General features: G+C 38.4%; 1 protein-coding gene and 1 long non-coding RNA gene across 3 annotated transcripts in view; one reads left to right on the forward strand and one right to left on the reverse strand.

The window, feature by feature from the left end:
- The window catches only part of LOC147323503 (uncharacterized), a 64,341-nt gene that overhangs the window by 34,258 nt on the left and 6,101 nt on the right, over positions 1–23,982 (forward strand). The gene's annotated exons all lie outside the window — the stretch shown is intronic.
- The window catches only part of pax2b (paired box 2b), a 29,785-nt gene continuing 15,446 nt past the window's right edge, over positions 9,644–23,982 (reverse strand). Inside the window, exons 7-10 of one of the 2 annotated variants that reach the window (XM_086303897.1) lie at positions 21,824–21,938; positions 14,811–14,912; positions 12,805–12,891; positions 9,644–11,499 (exon numbers count right to left, since the gene is read on the reverse strand). In XM_086303897.1, the coding sequence (XP_086160023.1) occupies positions 11,378–11,499; positions 12,805–12,891; positions 14,811–14,912; positions 21,824–21,938 (426 nt within the window). In that variant the 3' untranslated portion in view covers positions 9,644–11,377. Of the gene's footprint in view, positions 11,519–12,804; positions 12,892–14,810; positions 14,913–21,823; positions 21,939–23,982 lie in introns of both variants that reach the window. The other variant, XM_086303898.1, reaches the window with a different exon arrangement.

Raw genomic sequence — 23,982 nt, forward strand, 5'->3', positions numbered from 1 at the left:
CACACACACGGCCCAAAGGCTAAGTGACATCAAGCCTCATTATTGTCATCACATGCCACATTTGTAACTGGTTAGTGAGCAAATTGTGATAAAATAGGCTGATGCCCCTTCTGAGTGTCTCTGACTGAACAGGCTGGACTTTCCATACTGTTTAGAACCAAATGGTAGAGCAGAAAAAGAGGATGTGGGGTTTTTTGTGCGGCAAAAATACTGTTGTTTCTTCCATCTATTGCACTATTTAAGTAACAGAATGATCCATCAATAATGTGATGTTTTCGTTCTGTCTGAAACTGTGGTTAATATGCAATCATTACTTTTATAATCCAAGAATGACCAAAAATTGCATTTAGCTGTACAGGTACTCTGTTGCTTGAATTCTAAATCACCAGCTGGTGTGCACCGAGTAATACAAACCCATTTTTTTCATGCATAACATTCTAAATGTGTGACATCTCTATGGTATCTCTGGTGAGCCACTGCACACATTCATATGTGAGTGTCTCAGTTGCACCGTCTTTCTTTTTTATATATTATTTTAATCCACATGCAGGAATAATGAGGAGGAAAATCTCTTGCTTGCATCAACCCCAAATTGGTGAAATGAAAATCTGTCTTAAACAAAGGGAGAGACCCCCATGGTGTCTGGGTCTACAATTTCTGTCACATATATTCCTTGGAGGTTTCATGTGACAAAACACAGAAAGTTGCTTTGTCCCTCCTCTTGTCACGTTACACCCCTTACCCATAGGTTTTTTCCCCCCTTCTTGTTGTCTAGCTGTCTTTGCTGTCAGCCCATAGCCTGGCACCTGCTCTCATGTTCCTAATTAGTCTCATTTAATTAATTATATACTGCAGCACATCTCCTTATTCCTGGCTTCCTCAGAATTTCATCGGCTTTGTTTCAAACTTGCAGAAAAGAGCAGTCCTCAGGTGCCGCTGCTCAGTTAGTTTTGTGACTTTAATGCCATTGTGGATTAAAACCACCTTCTTTGAATGCATAAATTAACTCACTGCAAGGAGTTTGTAGGACTTGCAACTCCCACAACGTACCACTGAATGTTTTACTGGATGTAATTTCTCTGTATTTCCCATTTCATAAAAGTGCTTTGTAATGCTGTTTGGTACATTATTGACATTATTCATGCTTTCAGCTGTTGTTTGATCTCAGTAGGGCATACCTGATAGCAAAAACAGCTTTCCAGCTGCCTCGTCATGCTCCCGTTACACCGAGATGCTTGATGTGCTAAAGAAAAGGTTCCATCAAATATTTACCAGCTGATCAACACAACACAATAGGGAAAGATCAAACCTTTGACTGAAAAGGTCAGCCACAGGCTCATTGAGTTTCCAGCAGGGAAAACAGAATTCTATCTGCTTGGCAAACGACAACATAGGATGTTATTATTTTTTAGTCTTCAAGAAAATTTTTGTTATTGATTGCTTTCCTTTCGGAAACGGTTTCTTCCTTAGAGCAATTTCTTTTATACTAAGTGACAAATTTGATGCAAATATAGAATAAGTTGCAAGGAGATGTAGCTGAAATAAGCTTAATATAATAGTACATTACGCAATAATGATTATGATCTATTTTTCTGCAATATACGTGTGAATTCTTAAATAGCTGCTTGTGTTGCTTTTGTATCAAGTGGCTGTAAGACGGACCTGACTCTTTGTCCTTTCGCTACTGACAGACGATCAGCTGTCAAAACTCAGGGCAAGATATAGTTTCCTCCATCATGATTAGAATCACACTTCTGAAAAAGTCCAAGCACCAAAATAGATTTTTTTTTGTAATGTAACAGCTGCTGCAATAAAAATATTTATCTGCTCTGTGAGTAATTACATTTTCTCCTCCTTTGATTCGGGTTTGTTTCTAAAGGACCTGTTTGTGGAAGGGAAATGACAAGAAGTCGAGTTGACAGGCCTGGAGTGAGACAGTTAAATGCCCCTTGCTGCTCTGGATAATTAATAAATAAAGTACCAGGGGAGTCCTGTCATGGCTTCCTCTATGACAGGGGCTGTCTCCAGTGCGCTAAAGCATTAAATGACCAATTCCTGTCAGGCTAACTTCCACTGCACTCCCCTGGCACCCTCTCCTTCATTCTCCCTCTCTCTCTTCCCCTCTCACACACACTGTCTCTCTTTCTTCCAAAGAGAGCTACTTTGCTCTCTTTGCTCTGAGTTTTTCAGCGACTGATGGCTCTAGTTCATTTCTGCTGAATTAATTGGTCCCTGAATGAATTCTGTTGACAGGGCAATTCATCATGTGTTTGGCCTGACAGTGACTGGGGTGTTGGGAGTGTGGTGGTGGTGGTGGTGAAGGAGGAGGAGGAGGAGGGGAGCTGCAAGAGAAGCTGGGGTTATAGGGGAGAAAGGATGGGGGTTGATGATTCTGCCCTCTCTTCCATTATATCCTCTTCTGCTAACTGGAATAGCTTGCATCAAATTCTGCTTTCCCTCCTCGGTTCTCTCTGAATATTTCCCAGTTCCCTGGTTGCAGGCAAACAAACACACCTGGGTGACAGATCCAGCTGATTAGGAGAGCTCTTCTGTCTGCTTTGGAGGACATCCCCTTTACTGGGCAGTCAGGTAGCTAGCCCTGTTAGCTCAGGACCACCGCTGCCTGTTGTGTGGGACCTGACACGTTCGCTAAGTGAGGTGCATTGCATTAGGCTTTAATTGCATCATGTATCACACAATAGCCATTAGGGTAATTATTTACTGGTGAAGGGTAAATGAGGTTTGGCGCTGGGCTGAGACAGCCTGGTTTTGGCAGTGGTGTGGGGCTCACCTATACGCTAACCGATCTAATAACTGGTCAATTGGAAATATGCTTTCATCCAAACCCCACTACTCACCCCCCAGTCTCCTTTCCTCCCCCCCTTTTCTCACTCGCTTTCAGTCAAGCAGGGCACTTATTATGTCCAATCAATCAATGCTCACTCATTAGGAACCTCCCCTCAAGTATCCTCTAGATGGCCTCACACAGCAAGAGTCAAAAATTACCTCATAATTGCTGCTCAGGCATCATAACAAGCTAGGCTGCCCCACTGACACGGCCATACAAACAGGTCTAACACAGGAATTGATGGATACTGGAGAATCATATTATATATTGCCATATCCAATTAGATACAGCACATAAAGCAGCAGATCCATTCCCTCTTTTCATAACGTCCAAACCACTGCTCGGATATGAAGACGTGAAAAGCATTTTCATATTTTCTCTACAGCTCCCCCTCCCCTCATCTTCTTCTTCATGTGTCACTGCAAATGATAACATCCTGAGGATTTATTGTACATTTGACACACCAGTAACCAAATTATAATTCAGTTGCTGCAGCATATTCATGGTACGGCTGTACAAATCACACAGAAAGGGTGTTCAGTCAGCAAGTATTAGCGTGGAGCAGCTCAAAAGGTCAACAGTTTGATTTGACACTGTGGTTTGGAGGTATATGAGCAATACGGTTCACTGTTATGATACCCTGGGAGGGTATCTTGTTACTGTCAAAGCTACATTTTAACACATAGTCTACCACGTGTAAAAGTCCAGCTTGTTTCCTTGAAACAGATCGTACATTTCTGAGATCATTCCAAATAGAAATATTTTTCTCTTGACTTGTACAATTTAGACATGCTGATCAAGGAGCAATCTGTAGAATGAGTTCTATGCATTTAAGTTATTACAGCTTATTGAAGTGAGGAGTAATTGCATTAATGTCGCTGTTAGATAAGGAATAAAAAGTAGATTATAAAAAGCTTTTCTCTCTCTCGCTCAAGTAAATTGAAGTTTCATGTATATAATTAATCAAACTTTCAGCACTTGTGCACTAAATTGATTACTGACCTCGTTTTCTTCTTCTTTTTTGAGTACAAGTAAGAACATTTTTGTTCAAACTTTGCCTTACTGGACTTTTTTCCCCCCAAGATCAAATACTCAATTTTATTTATACCCGCAAACTTGCATTGGCTGAGAATATATGAGGAAATGTCTGCACTTGTGTTTTCAAACCTATTAACTGAATGTTTGATGCGCAAAAAGCGTGACAGGTGCTGATTACAGCCAATCAGATCACCCCAACATTTTTATATATACAGTAAATAATATATATATTTATATTCAAGAGGATGGTGTTGTCATCTGGCATGCTGCAGTCAATTTGAGCTTGATTGACAGATTCGTCCATGTTCACAGTTTATTGGTTTCAGAAGAGAGAGCCAGATATGCCAATTTAGACAGGAGAGTGACAAAAAAGTTTCCATCTAAATAGAACAATTCTGCTTCTGGGAATTCTCAGCTGGGAAGAGAAAAAGAGTCAAGCTCTCCTTTTTCCCTTCTTCCTCTAACAAGGGCTGTGAATGACAAACATGTACGACAGTTAGGGGCTGACAGAACATCAGCTTCTGATGCTTCACAGGGGAGCTATGAAATAAACAACAGCCAGAGAAATTGAATTACAAAGTAAAAAAAGAGTCTCTGCTCCAGAACCCAGAGGTATCAGGGCGCACCAGAGAACAGCTCAGCTCAGTATGTTTTAGAGAAGTGTGTTTTTCGGAGTCGATAGCTATAGTAAAATTGTCATTATATCACTCCTATCCAGAAGGTTAAACTCACTTTGTGCAATTAAAAGGAGTTTGAATATAGCATTTTGACTAAGAAACGGATGTTTGAATTATTGTATTACACTTGCACATTCTGGCTCCTGTGCTTCTGGAGCCCAAATCCTTTGCAAATCGCACAACGTTAATCAGGACAGTGTCCACTTGTTGTAAATCAATAATGATATAAGTAAGTCATACGAAGCGGCAGCGGTGGAGGGATTACGGAGCGAAGAAAGAGTGAAAATAAGCTCTAAGAGGGATTTCATGCATAAATCTCTCGCTGCAACTTAGCACAAATTGAATTCAGGCACACTGCTAGAAAAATTAATTCAGCTTTACAAAGCGAGGAGAGGTTAAACACTTTATGTGCTGCTCAGTGATCCAAATCATGGAGAAAACATTCAGAGGCATTCTCACTGTAGTCTCTTTGTACTATGTGATCTTTATACCTGAAAAGTAAATACATTTATCTGAAAACAGCCTCATTAAGAGCTTGAATTCACTGATGCGTTCAGCTTTCTTTTTACCCATCAGCACGCAGACCTATGTTATTTGTCATCTCCACAAAAAAATAGAAATCAAATATATACTTAACATGGTAATGCTGTATTCTAACCTTCTATCTAGGATTTAAATTCACTGTACAAACGTACTAAACATTTTACTCAAAGTAGTTATAGGCATAAAAAAGAGGACATTCTGAATTAAATGTATTGTCAACTGTCAAATGAACTGGAATTCTACACATTTTATATTTTGCATTAGCATTAGAGAAACCATTCTTGGGCTGGGCTGTTTGAGGTATTGTTTGTCAAGCAATCTCTCTGACTGCTTTTATTAATGTAAAGGAGAGATCCAAAACACAAAATAAATATAAATTGGTATTTTGAGTTGGAGGCAAAAACAACTAATAATTTAAGCTTGAGATCTAAAACATTGAAATATATGCCACGTTCAAAACTCTCTCAAATTGTTAGATTCAGAAGAAATACAGAAGATAACCCTTTATAGACTGTTGACAGACAGACAGTATAATATTTTAATTCTTACCTAAATTAATGTGACTTATCAGCACAGTATGGCAGCTAAGCTATTAGCTGTAGTGTTTTGTTTGTCTAGTCTTTATAAGGTCAAAGGATTCATTCAATTTCCAAACATTCCCTAAGAAGCTAACAGGTTTTTTTTATATAGCAATGTAAAGCTTTCTTGTATAGATATGTGTAATGTCAGATATTTATATAAGTCTTTTTATTTCTGTCCTCACAAACCACTCTTTAATTGTTTATCTGCCAGGTCATTAGGCTAGAATTTCTTGAAAAATATGTAATAAATACATAAAATGTCCTTACACATTAGATCTCATGTAAGTAAAGATCGGGACATCTAATAAAAAAGAATCAGTCACAAGAAAATATGCTATCCAGGCAAATTATCCAATATATAACAATGGTATTCTGAATTTCATGCCATCAGCCTGTTTAGAAAATTTGGGAAAGTGTTACCAAAGTGTTACATCCTCAATAATTAAAGATTGTTGATGTTGATTGAATCTTTATGTTGAACATGTTGAAAAAGTACAACAAAATAGAATTAAAAGAGACAAATGAACAAAGCAAAAATATCTTTATTATCCCCAAGGGACACCATTAAGAAAAATGAAATAAATAGACAATAAATATGCACAAGTAAACACAAAATGTAGTTTGTAAATTAATGTATTTGTTGCTAAGTGGAAAAGGGGGAAAAGGGTCCTATATAAAAACGAGATTGCCCCCTAAACTGAAAAACTTGTTGGGCCACCCTTAGCAACAAAAACTGCTAAGGGTGGCATTTGCAGTTACTGGCAATGAGTCTTTTGCAGTGTTGTGGAAGAATTTCAACCTACTCATCTTTGCAGAATTGTTGTAATTCAGTCACATTTGAGGGTTTCGAGCATGAACTGCCTTTTTAAAGTCATGTCACAGCATCTCAATCGGATTCAGGTTAGGACATTGATTAGGCCACTCTGAAGTCTTCATTTTGTTTTTCTTAAGCCATTCAGAAGTGGACTTGCTGGTGTGTTTTGGATCATTGTCCTGTTGCAGAACCTAAGTGCAATTCAGTTTTATGGCCAGACTTTCTCCTTTAGGATGTTTTAGTAGACACCAGAATTCATGGTTTCACAAGTCTTCCAGGTCCCAAGGCAGCAAAATAGCCCCAGACCATTACACTACTGCCACCATATTTTATTATTTGTATGATGTTTCTTTTCTGAAATGCTGTGTTAGTTTTATTCCTGATTCCTCAAACCTTCTAAAAAGTTCAAGTTTTTGTCTTGTGAGTCTATAGAATATTTTTCCAGATGTCTTGGGGATCATCAGGCAAATGTGAGATGAACCTTTATGTTCATTTTGGTGGTTTTCTCCTTGTGCCCTCCCACGGATGCCATTTTTGCCCAGCCTCTTTCTTATTGTTGAATCGTGAACTCTGACCTTAAATGAGACATGTGATGCCTGCAGTTCTTTACTGTTTTCTGGGTTCTTCTGTGACCTCCTGGATGTGTCATTAATGTGCTCTTAAAGCACCTTTTGTAGGCTGGTCACTCCTGGAAAGGTTCACCACTGTTCCATGTTTTCTCCCTTTGTGTATGATGGCTCTGACTGTGGTTAACTGGAGTCCCAAGCCTTAAAATGTTTTTTTTAACCCTTTCCAGACAGATAGATGTAAGTGACTTTATTTCTCAGGCGTTTCTTTAAATCATGGCATGATGTGTTGCTTTTTGAGATCTTTTAGCCCGCTTCTTTTGTCAGGCAGCTTCTATGTAAGTGATTTCTTGATTCAACAGGTCTGCCAGTAATCAGGCTTGAGTGTGTTTAGTGAAACTGAACTCAGCTTTCCAAAAAATGTGGTTAATCACAGTCAATTCATGATTTAACAAGAGGGACAATTACTTTTCACATAGGACCAGGTAAGTTTAGATAACTCCCCGAATCAATAAAATCATCATTTAAAAATGTCATTTTGTGTTTACTCGGGTTATCTTTGTCTAATATTGCATTTTTATGACGATCTGAAACATGTATGTGGGACAAATATGCAAAACAGGAAGGGGCAAAAACTTTTTCACAACACCGTTTAAAGCATATATGTGGCATAGAGTATCTGCAGGCAAATGGATGTAATTTAAACTCCTTTAATGAGTGTGGCTAGGATCAGCCAGAAAGGGCGGCACCTTCTTCAAAGTTCTCACTTGATACAGGTGAGTACAATCATTCAGGGTCACACAGATGGCCGCCCCTCCCTGACTTAAGAATATGGTGGTTTGTGTAATGGCTTTGGCATTATACAGCAAAATAATGCACCCCTGTGACCTTCCAGATAAAAACAATCCATCAGACTACATCAGAAGACATCAAGCCAGGATCAGTGTTGTGAATCCTCTCAAACCTCCCTGCTAAAATGTGAAGTTGAATACAAAAATGAATAAAAACAAGCTGCGCAAAAGTTTTTGCATCCTCTAAATGTGGGAAAAACATATTTGGTAATGTGCCTACTGTATTATCATAACTCCTCTGTTTAGCCACTGAGGGGACCAGTTGCTGCAGTTTTGAAAGCCAAATGTTTCCTCATTTTGCATGGTTCTAGATGTCCGTGCTCTATATTTTGTCTCATAATGTGACAAATGTTTTTAATGGATGACTCGTTCGGATAGCAGGAAGACCAGTCATCCACCTTTCTGCCGAGCAGTCATGCTGTTGCACATGCAACATGCTTGGAATTGTTATCCTGAATTGAGAAAGGCTTTCTCTGACGAAAGTCCTTGTGTGTATAGAGCAGCACATGTTGGTCCTAAACCTGCATATATCATTCAGTATTATTGTGGATTTCTCATATATTCTGCACATTGTTTGTGTTCCTTTCCTTTCCTGTTAATCAAACATTCATGATTTAGATTTTTAAATATTTATTTGCCATATCATTCTGCCTGCATCCTAAATGATCTCATGCTCCTATATGTTTACTTCTTTGTGTGGTCAACTACAGACTTAAAATGAATTATTTTTTCGTAAGTAATACAATTTCTCAATTTCAACTTTTGATATATTGTGATTTTGAATTTAATAAAGGGGTAAAATTAGCTGCAAATAAACAGACTTTGACAGTGAGTCTGACAATACATAATGTTTAAACACTCATAAATATATTCAGTTTTCTTTTTCTTATTTCATGGCTTTTTTCAGTATTTCTATAAAAAACGTTGGAGTTTGCCAACTTTGAATTCAACTTTACTTACTTAATATGTTTTGGGACACCTGTATATAATGGTAGATTAAATTTATCTATACATTCAGTCTCATAGACCTTTTTAATAATTCATCATATACATATATATTTACATATATATGTTATAATTTTAACAAAGAACTGCAATAGTATATAGAGCTTTAAGGATTCTTGTACAACTTATATTTTTGTAGATAGATAGTAATTAGGTATAGTCTATTTGATACTTCATATTTATTTTCACATCTGTATGCCTTATTCTTATAGCTTTCTATTTTATTTTATTTGTTATACTTTATTGTAGTTGCACACCAGGGGTCAGGGGTAATTTTGATTGTCATTTTGATCCTGTTTATGTACATGCAGAATTGACAATAAATCTGACTTTGACTTAGACGTTGACCATAATTTCACAAAATTTATATGAATGGACTGAAATGCAGCCCTAAAATAATTAAGTAAAGAGAAGCTATACTTAATTGCTTACTTTTGAAATGTATCAAATAAATTTAAAATGATCTTGTCATTTTTCATTAAATTTAGCTTGTACAAATGAGGATTTTAATCACTTTGTTTTGTTCTAGTAAATGCACAAATATAAAAACAAACAGTGAAAAACTTTCAAACATGATTTTCTTTTTTGCGTGAAGTGATAAAAAATAGAAAAATATGAAATCCTCCCATTTAAGAAGATCTAACCAGTCAATTTTTTGTCTTTTGTCTTTATGTGTAAATGCAATGATTATACGAGACAACCCGCAGGTCCTTTTGCGTAAAAGATTTCAGACACTTTTATTATTGTACAAGTGATATCAGCATAATGAAAGTGATAATACCCATGAACATGAAAGACATTTTTTCTTACTGTATTTACAGAGAAGTGTCTTCACATCACACACAAAGAATGCTTCTACAAAATGAACAATTTGTAAATAACATAACATTAAATAAACTCCACCTACCTTTAGGTTTACAGCTGAATATGCATATGATGACCATCTCTGCACTGCATAGAATTTATACATATACTTTTCCTCATGAACAATGCGGGTTTTTTTCCTAATAATAATAACAATAATAACAATAATACTGCTCTCGTGATGCATATAGGCGGCCTGTAAATAAACATTAATGAGAACTAAGTCTTTGGCAAATGCAAATACATTCACTTGACAGATGAAGAAACCATCATTCCAGCTTGATTCAAACAAATGACTTGGCCTGAAACATGTTGGAGGGGGAGGAGGGGGCTAAAGTTAGGAAGGAGCATGTTTAAGGCATTTAGCTGAAAACGTCGCCCTGCTTTTTGATTTTATTGGAGTCATCAGAATCATCTTATCAGCGTGAATCTGAACGCTTCAGTTATCAGACTAGACAAATGATGATAGTGTTTTTACTTGGGATGGCTGTTATATCCTTTTTTTGTGGTTAAATGCCAAAGACTTAATCAACTTAAATAGAAATGTAAGCTGTGAGAACATAGTATAGTGCACGCCAAGGCAGTGACATGATGGGCCTTGAAATACAAGATTAACTGTAAGTGCCTTTTGGACTTACAGCCGGTTTTGTGAAATAAAGCAAAGATGCATGTCAGTTTTCTGCATAATAACGCTCCAGTGTTGCAAACCTCCAAAATAGTGCAAAATTAACAACAAAAAAAAAACCACAACAAAAGTTTTGCCTGATGACCTCTTGAATCCTGACAAATAAGACATAGTGAAACACTAGCCAAGCAGTCTGCAGTTGAGTCATTACGAATTATAAAAATGAAATAAAAAAATCATTTTAAGAATATATTTACTAGTTTCTCGAAGTCTTGCAAATAGCGGGCCATGGTGCTATATAGTCATGGCTCCATCTATTTTCAAACGGATGTTTCTTTATTTATTTCATTTTCATTTTTACATCTTGATTGTGTATCACAGAGAACATGTCCTAATCTTCTCATGGCATCAAAAGCGATCGATTTACTCATGCTGGATGTTCAGTCGGTGACTGTTCAAATGGATAAAATCAACATTAGGCTGCCACAGCCTGCACGTGTTGCTGCTAATCTCCTCTGATCTCTCTGCACTGCCGTTTGAATCGAGAGGGAGACAAATTGGAAAAGTGGGGAAAAAAGGCTGCTGCTACATTTTAAGCTCTGGACAGTGTCCCTGCTGAGAGCCATCAAGAAAAAGGAATGTACAGTATTGATCCATGATGGGATGAAACTGTGGTACTGCTAAAGGGGGAAAGAATTCTTGACTTTTCTTTTCTTTTTTAGAGTCTTTTTCCTTTTATTTTATTTGTTAAATCACTGCATTTAGCCACAAGTTTTATCATGTGTGTAGCAACTTTCCCTGTCCGTGATGATGTCTTGGAGATTAAGTTTGGCTTTGATGGTCCAACAAAGCTGTGATGAGAGAGGACTGAAGTTGTCACAAATCCCAAAAACCGTTTAGTTTCTTTTTGTGTGAGCCAGGAATATTTTATGCGCAGTTGCTCAGTGTCCAGTGGACCATGCCGCTCACACCGGGGCAATATGGAGGCTGAGGCCATGGTCCTGCAGGTTGATTTGGTTTCCATGGTAACTAGTGACGGTCATAGGCAGTGGCAGCAGTGGGAGGGGCGGAGCCTCTCGATGCGGCACTATAATAATAAGGGGAACCTGAAAGTTAACAGAAGAACGAACCATTTGAAACAACAAATACAGTTTTCACTGCCATTTACCAAATATGTTAATATTCATATTATAATGTGTAATAATAGGTTTCATCATTCAAGTCACATCACACTAACCATTTACTAAGACCTGTCCCCCACATTTATTGTTTTTACCACCTGCCAATGTTTCCATACTGAAACTTTTGCATCAATCCTTGATGTTAGACCAGCAAAATTAGGATTTTCCTTTAAAGTTTACTTAAATGTTGTTTACTTAACTAGCTATAAACAACTAAGAAAGGTTGCATCTTATGCATTTCACATTTTTTATGCTTTCTAAATTTTTAATTTGATTTAAATTTGAATCTGCAAATGCTGTAATCAAAAAAGAGACCCACTAAAGCTACATGTCACAGACAAAAGGTCACCTATTGGATGTAGAAGACATGACAGGAAGAATTTTTTTTGTTTTTAGTATAGCAATATCAGCAAAATGATTACTCAACTGTTGTCCTAACATAATTTTTCAAATATAACACTTTAACATTTAGGATCGTAGAAGGATGTTCAAGGGGACCTATTGTGCTCATTTCTAGCTCTTTAATTTCTATTATTGCACTCTACTAGAGTAGTTTTGCATGATTCTCTGTTCAAATTAGTCTTTATTTCTCTGCTACTGGGCCTTAATTCATCTACAGTCTGAAACAAGATTTTTAACTCCTGTCCCTTTAAGACCACCATCCCGATAAGACAGCTGTCTCCTGATTGGCTGCAACTTGCAAACAGAAGGTTTGAAGAGCAGGTGGGTGGGGCTCGTGTGTTGACAACCAGGGACAGGATCATCATATTAGGAATATCCTGGTTGTACATATCCAAAACTGCCTTAAACTCAGGATTTAGAGCAGTGTAGTCTGAGCTATTAAACATACTCTAACCTTGTTATTGGAAACATATAAGAATCCGTCATTGGAATAATGTAGAAATGACAGAAAATAGTAGGTCAGTTTTAAGGATTAGCTCAAGCTTTACTTGGGCAAGATAATACAAAATAACACTTGCAATACATATCTATTTTATTACAGGTGGTGCTTAAATATAACACAAATCACCACCTCAAATGCACTAAAGCACTAAAAAGAAAGTATTGCTCTTGTTAGCGCTCCAGCTGTAATGCTTTGGGATGTATAAATATCCTAAGACTTCCATGTCTGCAAGGCTACAACTGGACTATCGCTGATCTAGTAAATGGTCAATTAATCATTCTCATCAAGTTTCTCACTCTCTACTCACTTAGTAATGCTGGGTTGCTGAATCGCCAGGCTTCATTGTAGGTTGTGTACTGTGGATGACTGTAGGGGTTCCCCGAAAACTCACTCCCTGCAAAACAAAAACAACAAATCAATTAGCATTTCAATGCATCAAACCATTACCCCCTTCACATGCAGTCATTTCTCGTCATTCAAAACAGGATGCAATTTGTGGGTGGAAATGATAGTCATCGATGTGAGACCAGTCAAGCAAGTAATTTATTTCTTTTTCATTTCACTTAAGTTATGCAACACTGAACAATACAGGATGTGACACTGAAGGCGGCTTTTCCCTGTCCCATTTATGGATATCAACCCATTCTTCTTCCTCCAGTATATTCCAAAGCAGTCTAATAAATACAGAGTGGTAATAAACAGTTTCATGCATACGTTTTTGATATGCTGCAATAAATCCTGCAGCCTTTCTTGGAGGAGTTTTAACATCTCCAGTCTCAAAGCCCTCTGGTCTAAACTCTGATGTTTCTTGCAACAGAAGTACCTTGGAGCATGTCAGTGAGCACTGCTGCTGGTTCAACACGTTTCTTTCTTTTACGAGATAATAAAGGCCAGATTTTATATGGAGCTGGTGAGAAATGGCTTTGCTTTAACAGTGTTTTGTGCCTGTCACTAAATCTTAGTGGTTGTGTATAGGATGAATCAGTTGTAACACAAAACCACAAGCCATGGGATTAAGGTCCTCATCTTTTGCTTGGTGCCACATAGGAACAAATGGAAAGTAAAAGTATGTTTGACTTGTCTCTTTTCCACCCACATGATTTAACAGTTTTATTAGCTGAAATCAAAAAAGTAAATCTGGGCTGCGCTATCGCCCAGGGCTCCCACATCACCCTTTGTTTTTACTGCTGCTTTGGCTATTATGGCATCAAGCTTTTGAAGAAGAATATGGAAAAATGTATACAATATATGTATTTTTATTGTCTCTATATTTTCAATATTTTCAAAAATAAACTACTATTTTAAAAATAATGTGCTAAATAATATAATAAATAATTTATAAATAAATAATAAATAATCTAGCAACATAGCATTACATGTAAGCCATTCAGTTCTAAGAATACCACAAACATTAAAGCAGGGCTAGATATGGATGATGCGATGTAATTTGGGTGTACCTACCCTTTAAGAAATACCCTTACCCTTTACAAAAGCATTTGTTTAGTGCTTTGAGGACTAAGTTACCACTAGGTTTTATGAAATGCTCCTTTTTAGTCTACCTTCAAATCACAAAACAACAACAAATGGAAAATAAATGCAACCTCCTTGGCTGAGAATATACTAAAAAATGTCATTTTATAATGGAAGAAAAAGGAACAGCCAGAGTCTGTGATGGGGTGCCTGATTGGTAAATGATATGCTAACACAATGCACACTTGACTGATTTCCTTGTCCATGTGGTTTAATCACGTCAAAGCAAAATGCTGGCTGTGCTTTGCTGAAAACGTGTGCCTCGATGCTGGAGCTGGAGAAGCGTATAAAGCCCTGCACCAAAACTGCATCTTTGCCCTGTTCCTGGCAGTGAAACACAAACATGACCTCCTCAGAGAGACAATGATTTGAATATTTACCGGGCTCTCATGCCTCTGCCTTTTGACCCTTAACTGTTTGCTGTGAACCTGAACTGCAGGTTAAGTAGAGGAGAGTAAAGGATATGCTCTGGAGCTCAGAGGCTGGGGAGGGCTGCTGGTGCTGTTTATCGAGGCCGCTGAGAACGGCCACCAGAGGAGATGATGAGCCAACAGAACCGGGAAGATGAGAAGAAAGAGAGTTTGACCATGCTCTACCCTTTCTTTGATCACCTACTCAGCTTGTCTGATCCAATCATATGCACACATAATATAAGAATATGTGAATCCCTTATTCTACAGGTCAATATTCATTTAAATATTATACATCTTCTACAAATGTTTTGAGGGCAACGCCAACTGTTAAATAACCCCTAATGAAAATATAAAACACTTCATCTCTTACCAGGAACCATTCCAGCGAGTGTGGAGGTTGGGTAGCTGCCCTGGCCTGTAGGGGGAACGTGAGGGGGATACCCAGGTAAGGTTGTGTTGGCCATATCCCGACCTGCAGAGAGAAAACAAAACAAACAGAAAGAAAACTCAGGTGTGATTTAGAAAATCTTCTGTTTAAGATTGGTGACGCTGTAACTTACAAATGAATCCTTAACACTTGAGTGAAAAGAAACATTTCTATCTTTAAAGCAAGAAGCAAAGTATTCTTTTTTTAGGCTTGGAGAATTTAAAATCTGAACTTTTTTATATTCTGCTTGAGTTTCTGCTTTCAGAGTCTGATATTATCAAACAAAATATGTAGAATCTGAATCTGCTGAGCAAATAAGTAGCTGTTCCTGCAAAATAAAGGTTGGTAAAAGCAAACTCAAGTGCGGTTAGCCACTTTCACCTCTGCTTTCAGCCTCCCATCCTCAAAAATGCAAATGTGCAATTACACAAAACAACCATTACCCCCTGTTTCTGTGGACGTCATGACTCACCACCATCACCACAAGTCAGTCAGTACAAAACTCCAAATTTCAGTTACCAGAAAGCATCAGCCTGCCTCTAATAGGTGAACTAAAAACAAACTAACAGCTGCTGCTTCCAATCAACCGAATCCTAGTCACGTATATATGTCTCCTCATTAAACAATTCAAACTTGTCTAAATATGGCAGCCTTTAGTAAACCCCAGAAGTCTCCTCTCTTTTCTGTAGTGGCTGTAAAGGCAGAGCACGCAGGCCCCTCCGCAGAGCGTCACCCGTCTGGCTGCAGATATTCAGCTCTGTAATTGAGAGTGACGGTTGGGCTGTCCTCGTTGGCCACAGGGACATTCGGACTACGGCACGTAACTCCATTTACCACAGTGGCTGGGGTAAGAGAGGCCCCTGCTATATTGTCAACTGTGAGGGTCACTTAGACTCAAAGGGAAAAATCATTTCCCACTGGAGCTTTAATGAGGAAGTACAGGATAAAATGCACCGTAACACCAGAGGACAACAGTTGTTCGTGTTGTTGGTGTTACAAAAAAAAAAGAAAAGAAAATTATAGTCTGGCACCAGATTCAAATCCAAGTTTACTTTTTCATCTTATGAGGCAAAAAGTGTTTACTGGTAAATGCTGTTTTCCCTCAAACAATGTTTTTGACTCTGCAGCGCCGCTATGCATGATTTGTCTCACTTTTAATGTCTGTGACTCTGTACCTCTAACAAAATAAGAGGATATGCAAAGCAATAACTATATAATAGAATAAAACAACAACAACAACAACAACAACAAAGTACTGCCAGTAAGCATAAGACACAGAAAACATATATATACTGGATTAAAAGAATAATGGAACAAACACATTATTTGTTTATTTTGAGGATGTGGGAATGATACTTTTGGCTAATGATGTACCACTACTACAAGCTGGCAGCAATACTGGCTATGCCGAGGGATGTGGGGGCCAGGGACTGAAAAGGTTGGTGGTAAAACTGGCAGAAACATGGTGGCAGGCCCACAAGGCCAAGATCTGTCAGAGAGGACCAGGAGGACGAGGGTTAGGAGTAAAAGAAGCCATGGAAGCTTTGAATGGCTTCTATTTAACGCAAAGAGTGCATGGAGAGTTGAGGCTCTCTTTGTTTGTTTTTTGGTAAAATAGGAACCAATACAAAGGATTAACAGCAGCTGACACTGCTTTCATTGTTTTCTCACTCAACTACAGTGCTGCACTTGAATATGATGTATACAACAGTATTTATTCAGTGATTAAAATCATCTCCAGGCTGACCTGCTGGCCTGCTTTACTTAAAATATACTGTAACTCATATAATCCATGCTAACTCCCGAAAAAGACTCTTATGTATAATATTAATGTTATGATACATTTTTGTGTTGTTATTGTGAACACCAGTGGAAATTCTAACTGCAAAAAACAAACAAACAACAAAACCCCCCAAACAAAACAAAAATACCAATCTTAATCAAGGTTTTCAGCTCCATCATCAATTGAACCCTTAAAATGCGAATATTAATTTAAAAAAACCATTTTTTTTTGTCTGAAATTGTCACTCGATGACACAAATTTGCCACTCTGTTGTTCAGCAGAAAAAAGATTTATTCACAGGTTTGTTCAAAGGTACAATGTAAACCACAACGCTGTAAAATAGTACATGAAAGGCAAATAGCAACTTACTTGTGAAGCGAATTTGCTCTAAAAACACTTTCCCCCCCAAAAAAGAACTTTTTCATTTGTGATCACAAATTGTCTGATAAAGAAACGATTAAATCTTATGTCCAACAACTGTTCCCTATTGTTTGCAAATCTCCACACTGATCGTTGTATTGTACGAGGGTCTGCTGAGATTTATCTTCTGCTTCAAGCGCTGAAACTCAAGGGCTGCAGAGTTAAAGAGCTTTATAGAAAAGAGTGAGGTCATGCTGGACCTTTCATTTATAATAAGAATTAGTTAGCCACAAGCCAGTGCACATAAGTCAAAGGGAGCCGTGGGAGTACTGTAGGTGGGGGGTCCAGCAGGGTTGAGGCCATTGTGTATGTGTGTGTGTGCATGTGTGTGTGTAGACACTGGTAACTATTGTCTAGCTGTCTCCCTAAACAATGACACTATCTTTTCTTCATTATTATTGCAGCAGCTACAGCTTCCTCATATGTTTAATAAAAGTAAATACTCTAATCTCTCCATTAGCTTCTGAAAAATATAATCACCACAAGATCTGTTTTTGCTTGCAGTTTTAATTTATTTTCTTCAGAAATAATAGCATACTGCAGTTCAATTCGGCTTCTTTTATGCTGGATGAAGTCACGGCTGTACTGTAGTCATCGACGGGCACTTTATATTTTAAATAACCAAGCAAGACTAGATAACTCAGTTTTATGAAAGCTGATTTTACTAAAAGTTTGGATGAAGGAGTCATTATATTTTTCCTCGTGTGACGCTGCTTCCAATCTGGGATGTTATTGGTATATTTCTGAATTTAAAAAAATGTGTCCAACTGAAACTGGAAATGAACATTATTGGGGTAGTAAATTTGCATGAAGTAAGTGTAACTACATCAAAAAAAATAAACAAAACAAAATCACTAAACAAATTAAAAAAAAAAGGATTTGATTTTGTTTAGTCAATTCACCAATATTGGACCTAAAACTGATCAGGTCAATCAGATCAGTGAAACAATACTTTCAGCATAACCCTCATGGAAACTTCAGCCTTCATTTCCTCTCCAAAAAGTGTCAATTTTGCTAAGCGATTAGAATAAATGAATAAAAGAAGGACTTTAACATGCAAAACAGGAAAGGTTTACCCATTAAAAAACAGTTAATAAAGGTGTTTTAAAGGTATGTTTGCCAAGCTTCTGCGCTGATAACCGCCTGTGCCGAATCCTGCTTTTGTATATTCCAGGATGCAGTTGGCAGTGACTGCCAAAAGCTCTGTTACTGTTGCTTTATGTCCCCTTTAAAACCCTCTTTCAGTGAGGCACCGATTCGGAGAACTCTCTGTACAGCAATGATAGCCTCATTAGCTGCTTCCTAGCCTTTGTTGTTTTTGCAACAGAGATGTGTGTCCAGATTCTCATTAAAAGATGGCTTTCTTTATATTGTCTGTTTCCTCTGACAGTCCCCTTAGATTGAACGCCAGCAAATCGAGCTATTTATTTTCCCCTGTCCTCTTTTTTTTCCCCTTTCTTTCGCTGCAAAAATCAATTCAAAGATTTTTTGGTTCGCTGTTACAAAAGCCTGTTGATTTCTGTCTTCATTTGAGAAGCAGCTCGAGCTGGGAATACTGTGTTATATTTCATAAACATAGCGGATTTCTTGTGAACATATTTGAACCCCCCAAAAAAGCAAACTTTGAAGTACACAGAGTGACTGAAAACATATATTATTATAGCAATAAAACCTGTGGGTTTTATCTGAACCCACAACCAGACACATTATGCACTAACAACTACTCAATTTCTTAAAACACAAAGGGAAAACCGGGGTGACCTTCTTGTTATTTGGCACAAGAACAAAGTCATTTGTGAATTAGTCTTTTGCTTGCAAGAGTATTAAATTTACCATGACAGGGACACCTTCATGTTTGCTACAACAACAACCAAAAATCTTTGACCTCCATTTTCTAGGCTATATGCAGAATGGGGTAATTTATCACGAGCCAAAAAATCTCAGCACCCTAATTAATTACAACTAAGTAAAGAATGTTTGGAGAGCCAAATTGCTTTAATTCCCCGAACACCGGCTGAAAGTCATTCATTATCAAATGTGTGCTCAAAGGTTAGTTTGCTTTTCTGAAGATGAAATAAGCATTAATTTCGGAGCCCGCATTTTCCCCTGTGGGAAGACACGGGAGCGATTTGTCACGAGGCCACACATCACTGATGGCAGGTTCACTGTCTGATCATTGCTCGCTGCTCACTGGACAACGGCAGGTCTTGACGCTTTCTGTGTAGTTCACCCTGAGAGCACTCGCTCAGCTAAAGTGTGGCTAACCTCTGGATGAGGTTTTGTTTAATAGCAGGAAGGTATAAAAGGGGTGTACAGAAGCAGCTGCTTGAGTAGGAGAGGTGTCATTGACACAGGGGCTTTAAGCCATTGGAGGCCTCCATTAACAGGCCCAGCAGGGAATATGTTTAAAGAGTCTTCAGTATGCGGCCAATGAGCAGAGATGTGTAAAACTCCCACTGAACGCTCATGGGAATTTTAAGAGGGCTCTTAAGTCTGAAGCAGCATCAAGAAAACAGGTGGGCTCTGGCTAATTTCAGGAAATACAGAAACGCTCTATAGAAATAGTGGACAATTGGCCGTATCAAGACCATCTCTCCATTTATTTCTCAAAATACACACAAAAAAAGTTCCGAACTCCTCCCTCCGCTATTCACAAATTCACCCACGGCTCACACTATTTGAATTTTAAGCAGTTCGACTGAAAAAGAATAAGAAGCACTTGAGATGAAATCCATCTCTCGAAGGGAATTCATCAAAGAAATTACTTCCCATATCAACAATAGAAATTACCTCACAATATGCAATTGTCCTATCCACATATTCATGGAACCCTTTGGTGTTTTTATGGGGTAAGAGGGACTATTTAGCAGGTAATACAGCATTAATGTGGAGGAAAGGGAGAGAAAAAAAGTGTTTTAATGGAAGTGGCTTCTTGCCTCTGAATTTCGATGATGTGCACAATGCCCTTAAATCCCTTTCTTATTTGAGCCTGCTTTGCAGGTACTTTTGAGCCTTAATAGGATAAGCAGAGGACACAAAAGATTTCTATCTCTGAAGTCTTTCAGTTCACTGAGAATCCTGATCTCTGGCAATGAGCACTTCATGAATCATTCATTTTTAATAGATTATGCAAATTCCAGGACATAAAATCAACAAGATCAATAACTGCAGGCATTTTAATTGGTGTTCAAAAACACATTTTTAAGCACGAACATAATCTGCAGTTCTTTCCCGCGTAAAGACACAATTAATTTGAAATTGGATCTCAGCCTAAATACTGCAGATAATTTGCCACTTTTTGCAAGGCTTAAAATTCCTCTGGTGAGCTTATCGCTGGCAAGTAAACTGTAATACTCAGCCATTAGAGAGACCACACACCTGAATATCACCTATTATCCACACAGGCAGGCACTGGGGGGAAAACCAAGCAGAAGAGCCACTAACCAAATAGTAATTACCAAGTGGAAGTCAGAGCCATGTTTGTTCCATTAGTTTGACCTCTGTACGCTTTATTCCTGAGATCTTCCAACATGGAAGGGCGCAGAAAAAACTTATTTACTAATACAAAATCAAGTCGAGTCAGGTGCTTTCCACACACACACACACACACACACACACACACACTGGAACACACAGCCATCCATACAATCCCATCTTTCGTCCTCTTAATGTCTCTTTGCACCTGTAAAGCAGTAAGGAGACCCTCTCTGCAGAGACCATCTAAAATATCCCAGGTGCCGCCTGTAGAGACAAGCCTGTTTCTATGGGGCCATCAGTGCACAAAGGACAAACACACACCTTTCTTCTCAGGAGGCCTGCCTTACAGGGGGAAATCTACCTCCCACATATTAATGAGAGAAGGGCCCTTTCTTTTCTCATAAGACTGCTTGGCTATCATTTGAGAAGGAGGGCTGCAGCAATTTTCAATCACCCTGTCCCCCCCCCGCGCAGAACTCGTTGCCTTTGATGGCTGCTGCATAATTATATGAATTTTAATAAAAGCTCTGTATATTAATCTCAGGCCCCCGACAGTCATCGTAAACTTTCAGTAAACTTAACCTTCTTCTTGGTAATAACACTGCAACAACAAAACAATATTTCAATTAACCAGACAGTCATTAACTGTGACAAGGAGAGGAGACAACTAGGAGGGAGAAGCAGAGAGAGAGAAAGAGAGAGAGGAGGGTGAAATAAATGATCGTAGTGTTAGAGTTAGGCGGCAGAAATGCCAGAGCGTATTTACCGAGGCACATTACTCGTGCTTTGAGACACACAAACTATCTCCTGGAGAACAAATTGCAGGAGCAACACAGCAGCAGCCAACAAGCAGTCAGTCCTGCATGGTGGCCTTTTTTTTTCCTCCCAGAGACCTTGCTCTGATACACAGTCATAGTTCTGATGTGCTGGCACCCAAAGGTCCTTGTCCAGTAGTGACTGAACAGCTCCCCTCCCCTCCCAGTCTCTCTTATCGCCCTGCTTGCTCAGCAAAAAAAAAAAAAAGGAAAAAAAAAACCAAGACGGAAGACTGCTGCTAAGGTTTTTATCGCATTTTCAGCTCAGAGTGAAACGGTAAAAAAGTCTTCACACTTAACTTTTTGCTTTGCCTTTATTGTCACATATTTCATTTTGCTCTTTGTCAGTTGCACAGGCATGTTTAGCTCTGACTTTCTTGTCCTTTTACATTGTTCAAAACCCCTCAGCTGAAGCTGTGGCTCAGCAGCATAAAGGCGTACTGTATGGCACTTGATCTTACCTACAGGGTAGCTTTGCGACACGCTGGGGCCCAGGTCTGGGTTGGCGCTAGAGGATAAACTGGGTTTGCCTTCGTCCAGGCTGGAATTCAGGGCAGGAAGCGAGTACTCATTAGCCTGGGAAAAGGACAGTTGAATCATTACACAACCAAACAATACCTAGATGGAAATCCTCCTTTCTCCTCCTCCATTAAGCGTTCCACACAGGCCTGTGTGAGTATAAATTTGTATGAGAGCATTGTGTGTGTGTGTGTGTGTGTTCATGCTGCAGGGTGGCAGTTCAAGCATATCATGAATGTATTTTGGTATTGTCTGAGAGGAAGTGGGATTTTGAGATGAGTGAAAAGCCAAGGTGTCAGCTGGCCCTTTGTGCTTGACTGCAGTGCTACTCCTGATCAGCCAAGGGAGAAAGCAGTTCTGCTTTGTTACAGACACACCATGTGGCCTCGTTTAAGGAACACTATTCAGGTTTTTTTTTTTTGAGTTTTTGTTGTTTTAATTTGGAGTCTAAACCACCTTTAAATTTCATTACCTCTTATCTCTGAATACAATCACTTGTACAGCTTGTGTGTTTTGCTATCGTAAAACTGTTGAGGCTTTTCTTTTTGTTTGGGCTCAGATGTTGGCTTAAAGGGCCAGTTCACCCAAATCACGCACGATACAAACCCTTAATCCTTCTGATATTTTGAAATGTAAACACATCTGGAGCCACCCTTTTAATAGAGACTGATGGAGATGTAACTTTTTTTTAAAGGAAAAATTTGTTAAAACACTGCGGTTTGCCATTAAAGATTTTCATTATTATTGCTAATCTATCAAATATTTAAAAAAAAATAGATTTCCTCATTTCTTTTTTCTTTTAAAAAATAATATTTTTTCAAAATAAACTTTCCTTTTAATTTTGAAAAAATTAAAATTAAAAAGACAAACAAAAAAACCCCACATGAAATAAAGTTTAAAATTGATAAAAAATAGATTATTTAAATAAAAAAGTAAAGTAAAAAGTAAAATATCATTATAAATAAGTGAGGATTTTTGATGTAGAAAATATTTATTAATCATGACTTTTGATCAAAAACTCATGGCAACACGTCTTTTCTTTACTGTGTATTATTATAGCACTGAATTATCTGCAGAACTCACATATTTTATAGAAGCATTTTTATTGTCAGCGACTGACACCAAAGCCTGTACAGGCACTGTGCTACACAAAAGCCTCCCATTCACCTTCATTGCACTGGGATGGAATCAAAAAACAAACGAACAAAAAAAATGAACTCTAACTTGTAATTTGGGTGACCTGACTTTTTAATTAAATAAAAAACTTTCTCAATGTAAAAAAATACTCTTCCAGGTTCCCCATGGCAGATGTTAGCAGATTTTTTTTAATGAGATGAGACTTCCGGAGTCTGAGTGTTGACAATGTTTGTCCAAAGCGCAGTGTGCGAGGCTCAGTGGGCCGCGCTCCCACAGGAGGACGCCTGTGACCCCGCTCTTGTCTGCCACTATCACAGATAAACTCTAATTGTCTGCTACAACTGTTCACTGGCACAATGTCGGATGTTTTCCTCTATTCTCGCAGGCTTCAGACGCCAAACAGACGTTTTATCATGCAGATAAAGGGCAGGAGGGGGAAAACTGAAAAGATAGGTCTGAAAAGGATGACCAAATGGCTAGCAGAAGTGTGGGAGGGGTGAATCCATTGAGTTTTGCATCTCCAGAATGGCTTTTTAATGCCTCGCTACAGAACCCAGACACTGGCTAATAGGGACACATTTTCCAGAGGAAAAAAGAAAAAAAACCATGAGGCACCCATGAAAGGGAAAATACTCTGATTAATATTGCATTAAATTAAAGCTGATTTTTCTGGACTGTTCCTGGCCTCCTTTCTTTTTTCTTACTTACTCACCCCCTTTTCCTAGTCTAACCCTTTTCCCTCTGCCTTTTAATACTCTCCCTGACGCTCTTTGTGATTGCAAGTCATTTCCAATTCGTTTTGGTATTGATCTTCCAGTAGAAATCAGTTTTGTAATTAGCTGCAAATTAGGCCCTCTTCTGGAGGTGAGGCCTGTCCCACTGATTTATCACCTGCGTAATTCGCCCCGATTGGAGAGAAATTAAAATGAACTCAATTAGGTGACTGCTTTTGCTTTATGGGTCC

Source organism: Aulonocara sp. 'chitande type north' Nkhata Bay, linkage group LG8 (genome assembly GCF_057382095.1).
Source record: "Aulonocara sp. 'chitande type north' Nkhata Bay isolate Kocher_YH1m ecotype deep benthic linkage group LG8, A_spYH_male_GT1.1, whole genome shotgun sequence".
NCBI lineage: Eukaryota > Metazoa > Chordata > Actinopteri > Cichliformes > Cichlidae > Aulonocara > Aulonocara sp. 'chitande type north' Nkhata Bay.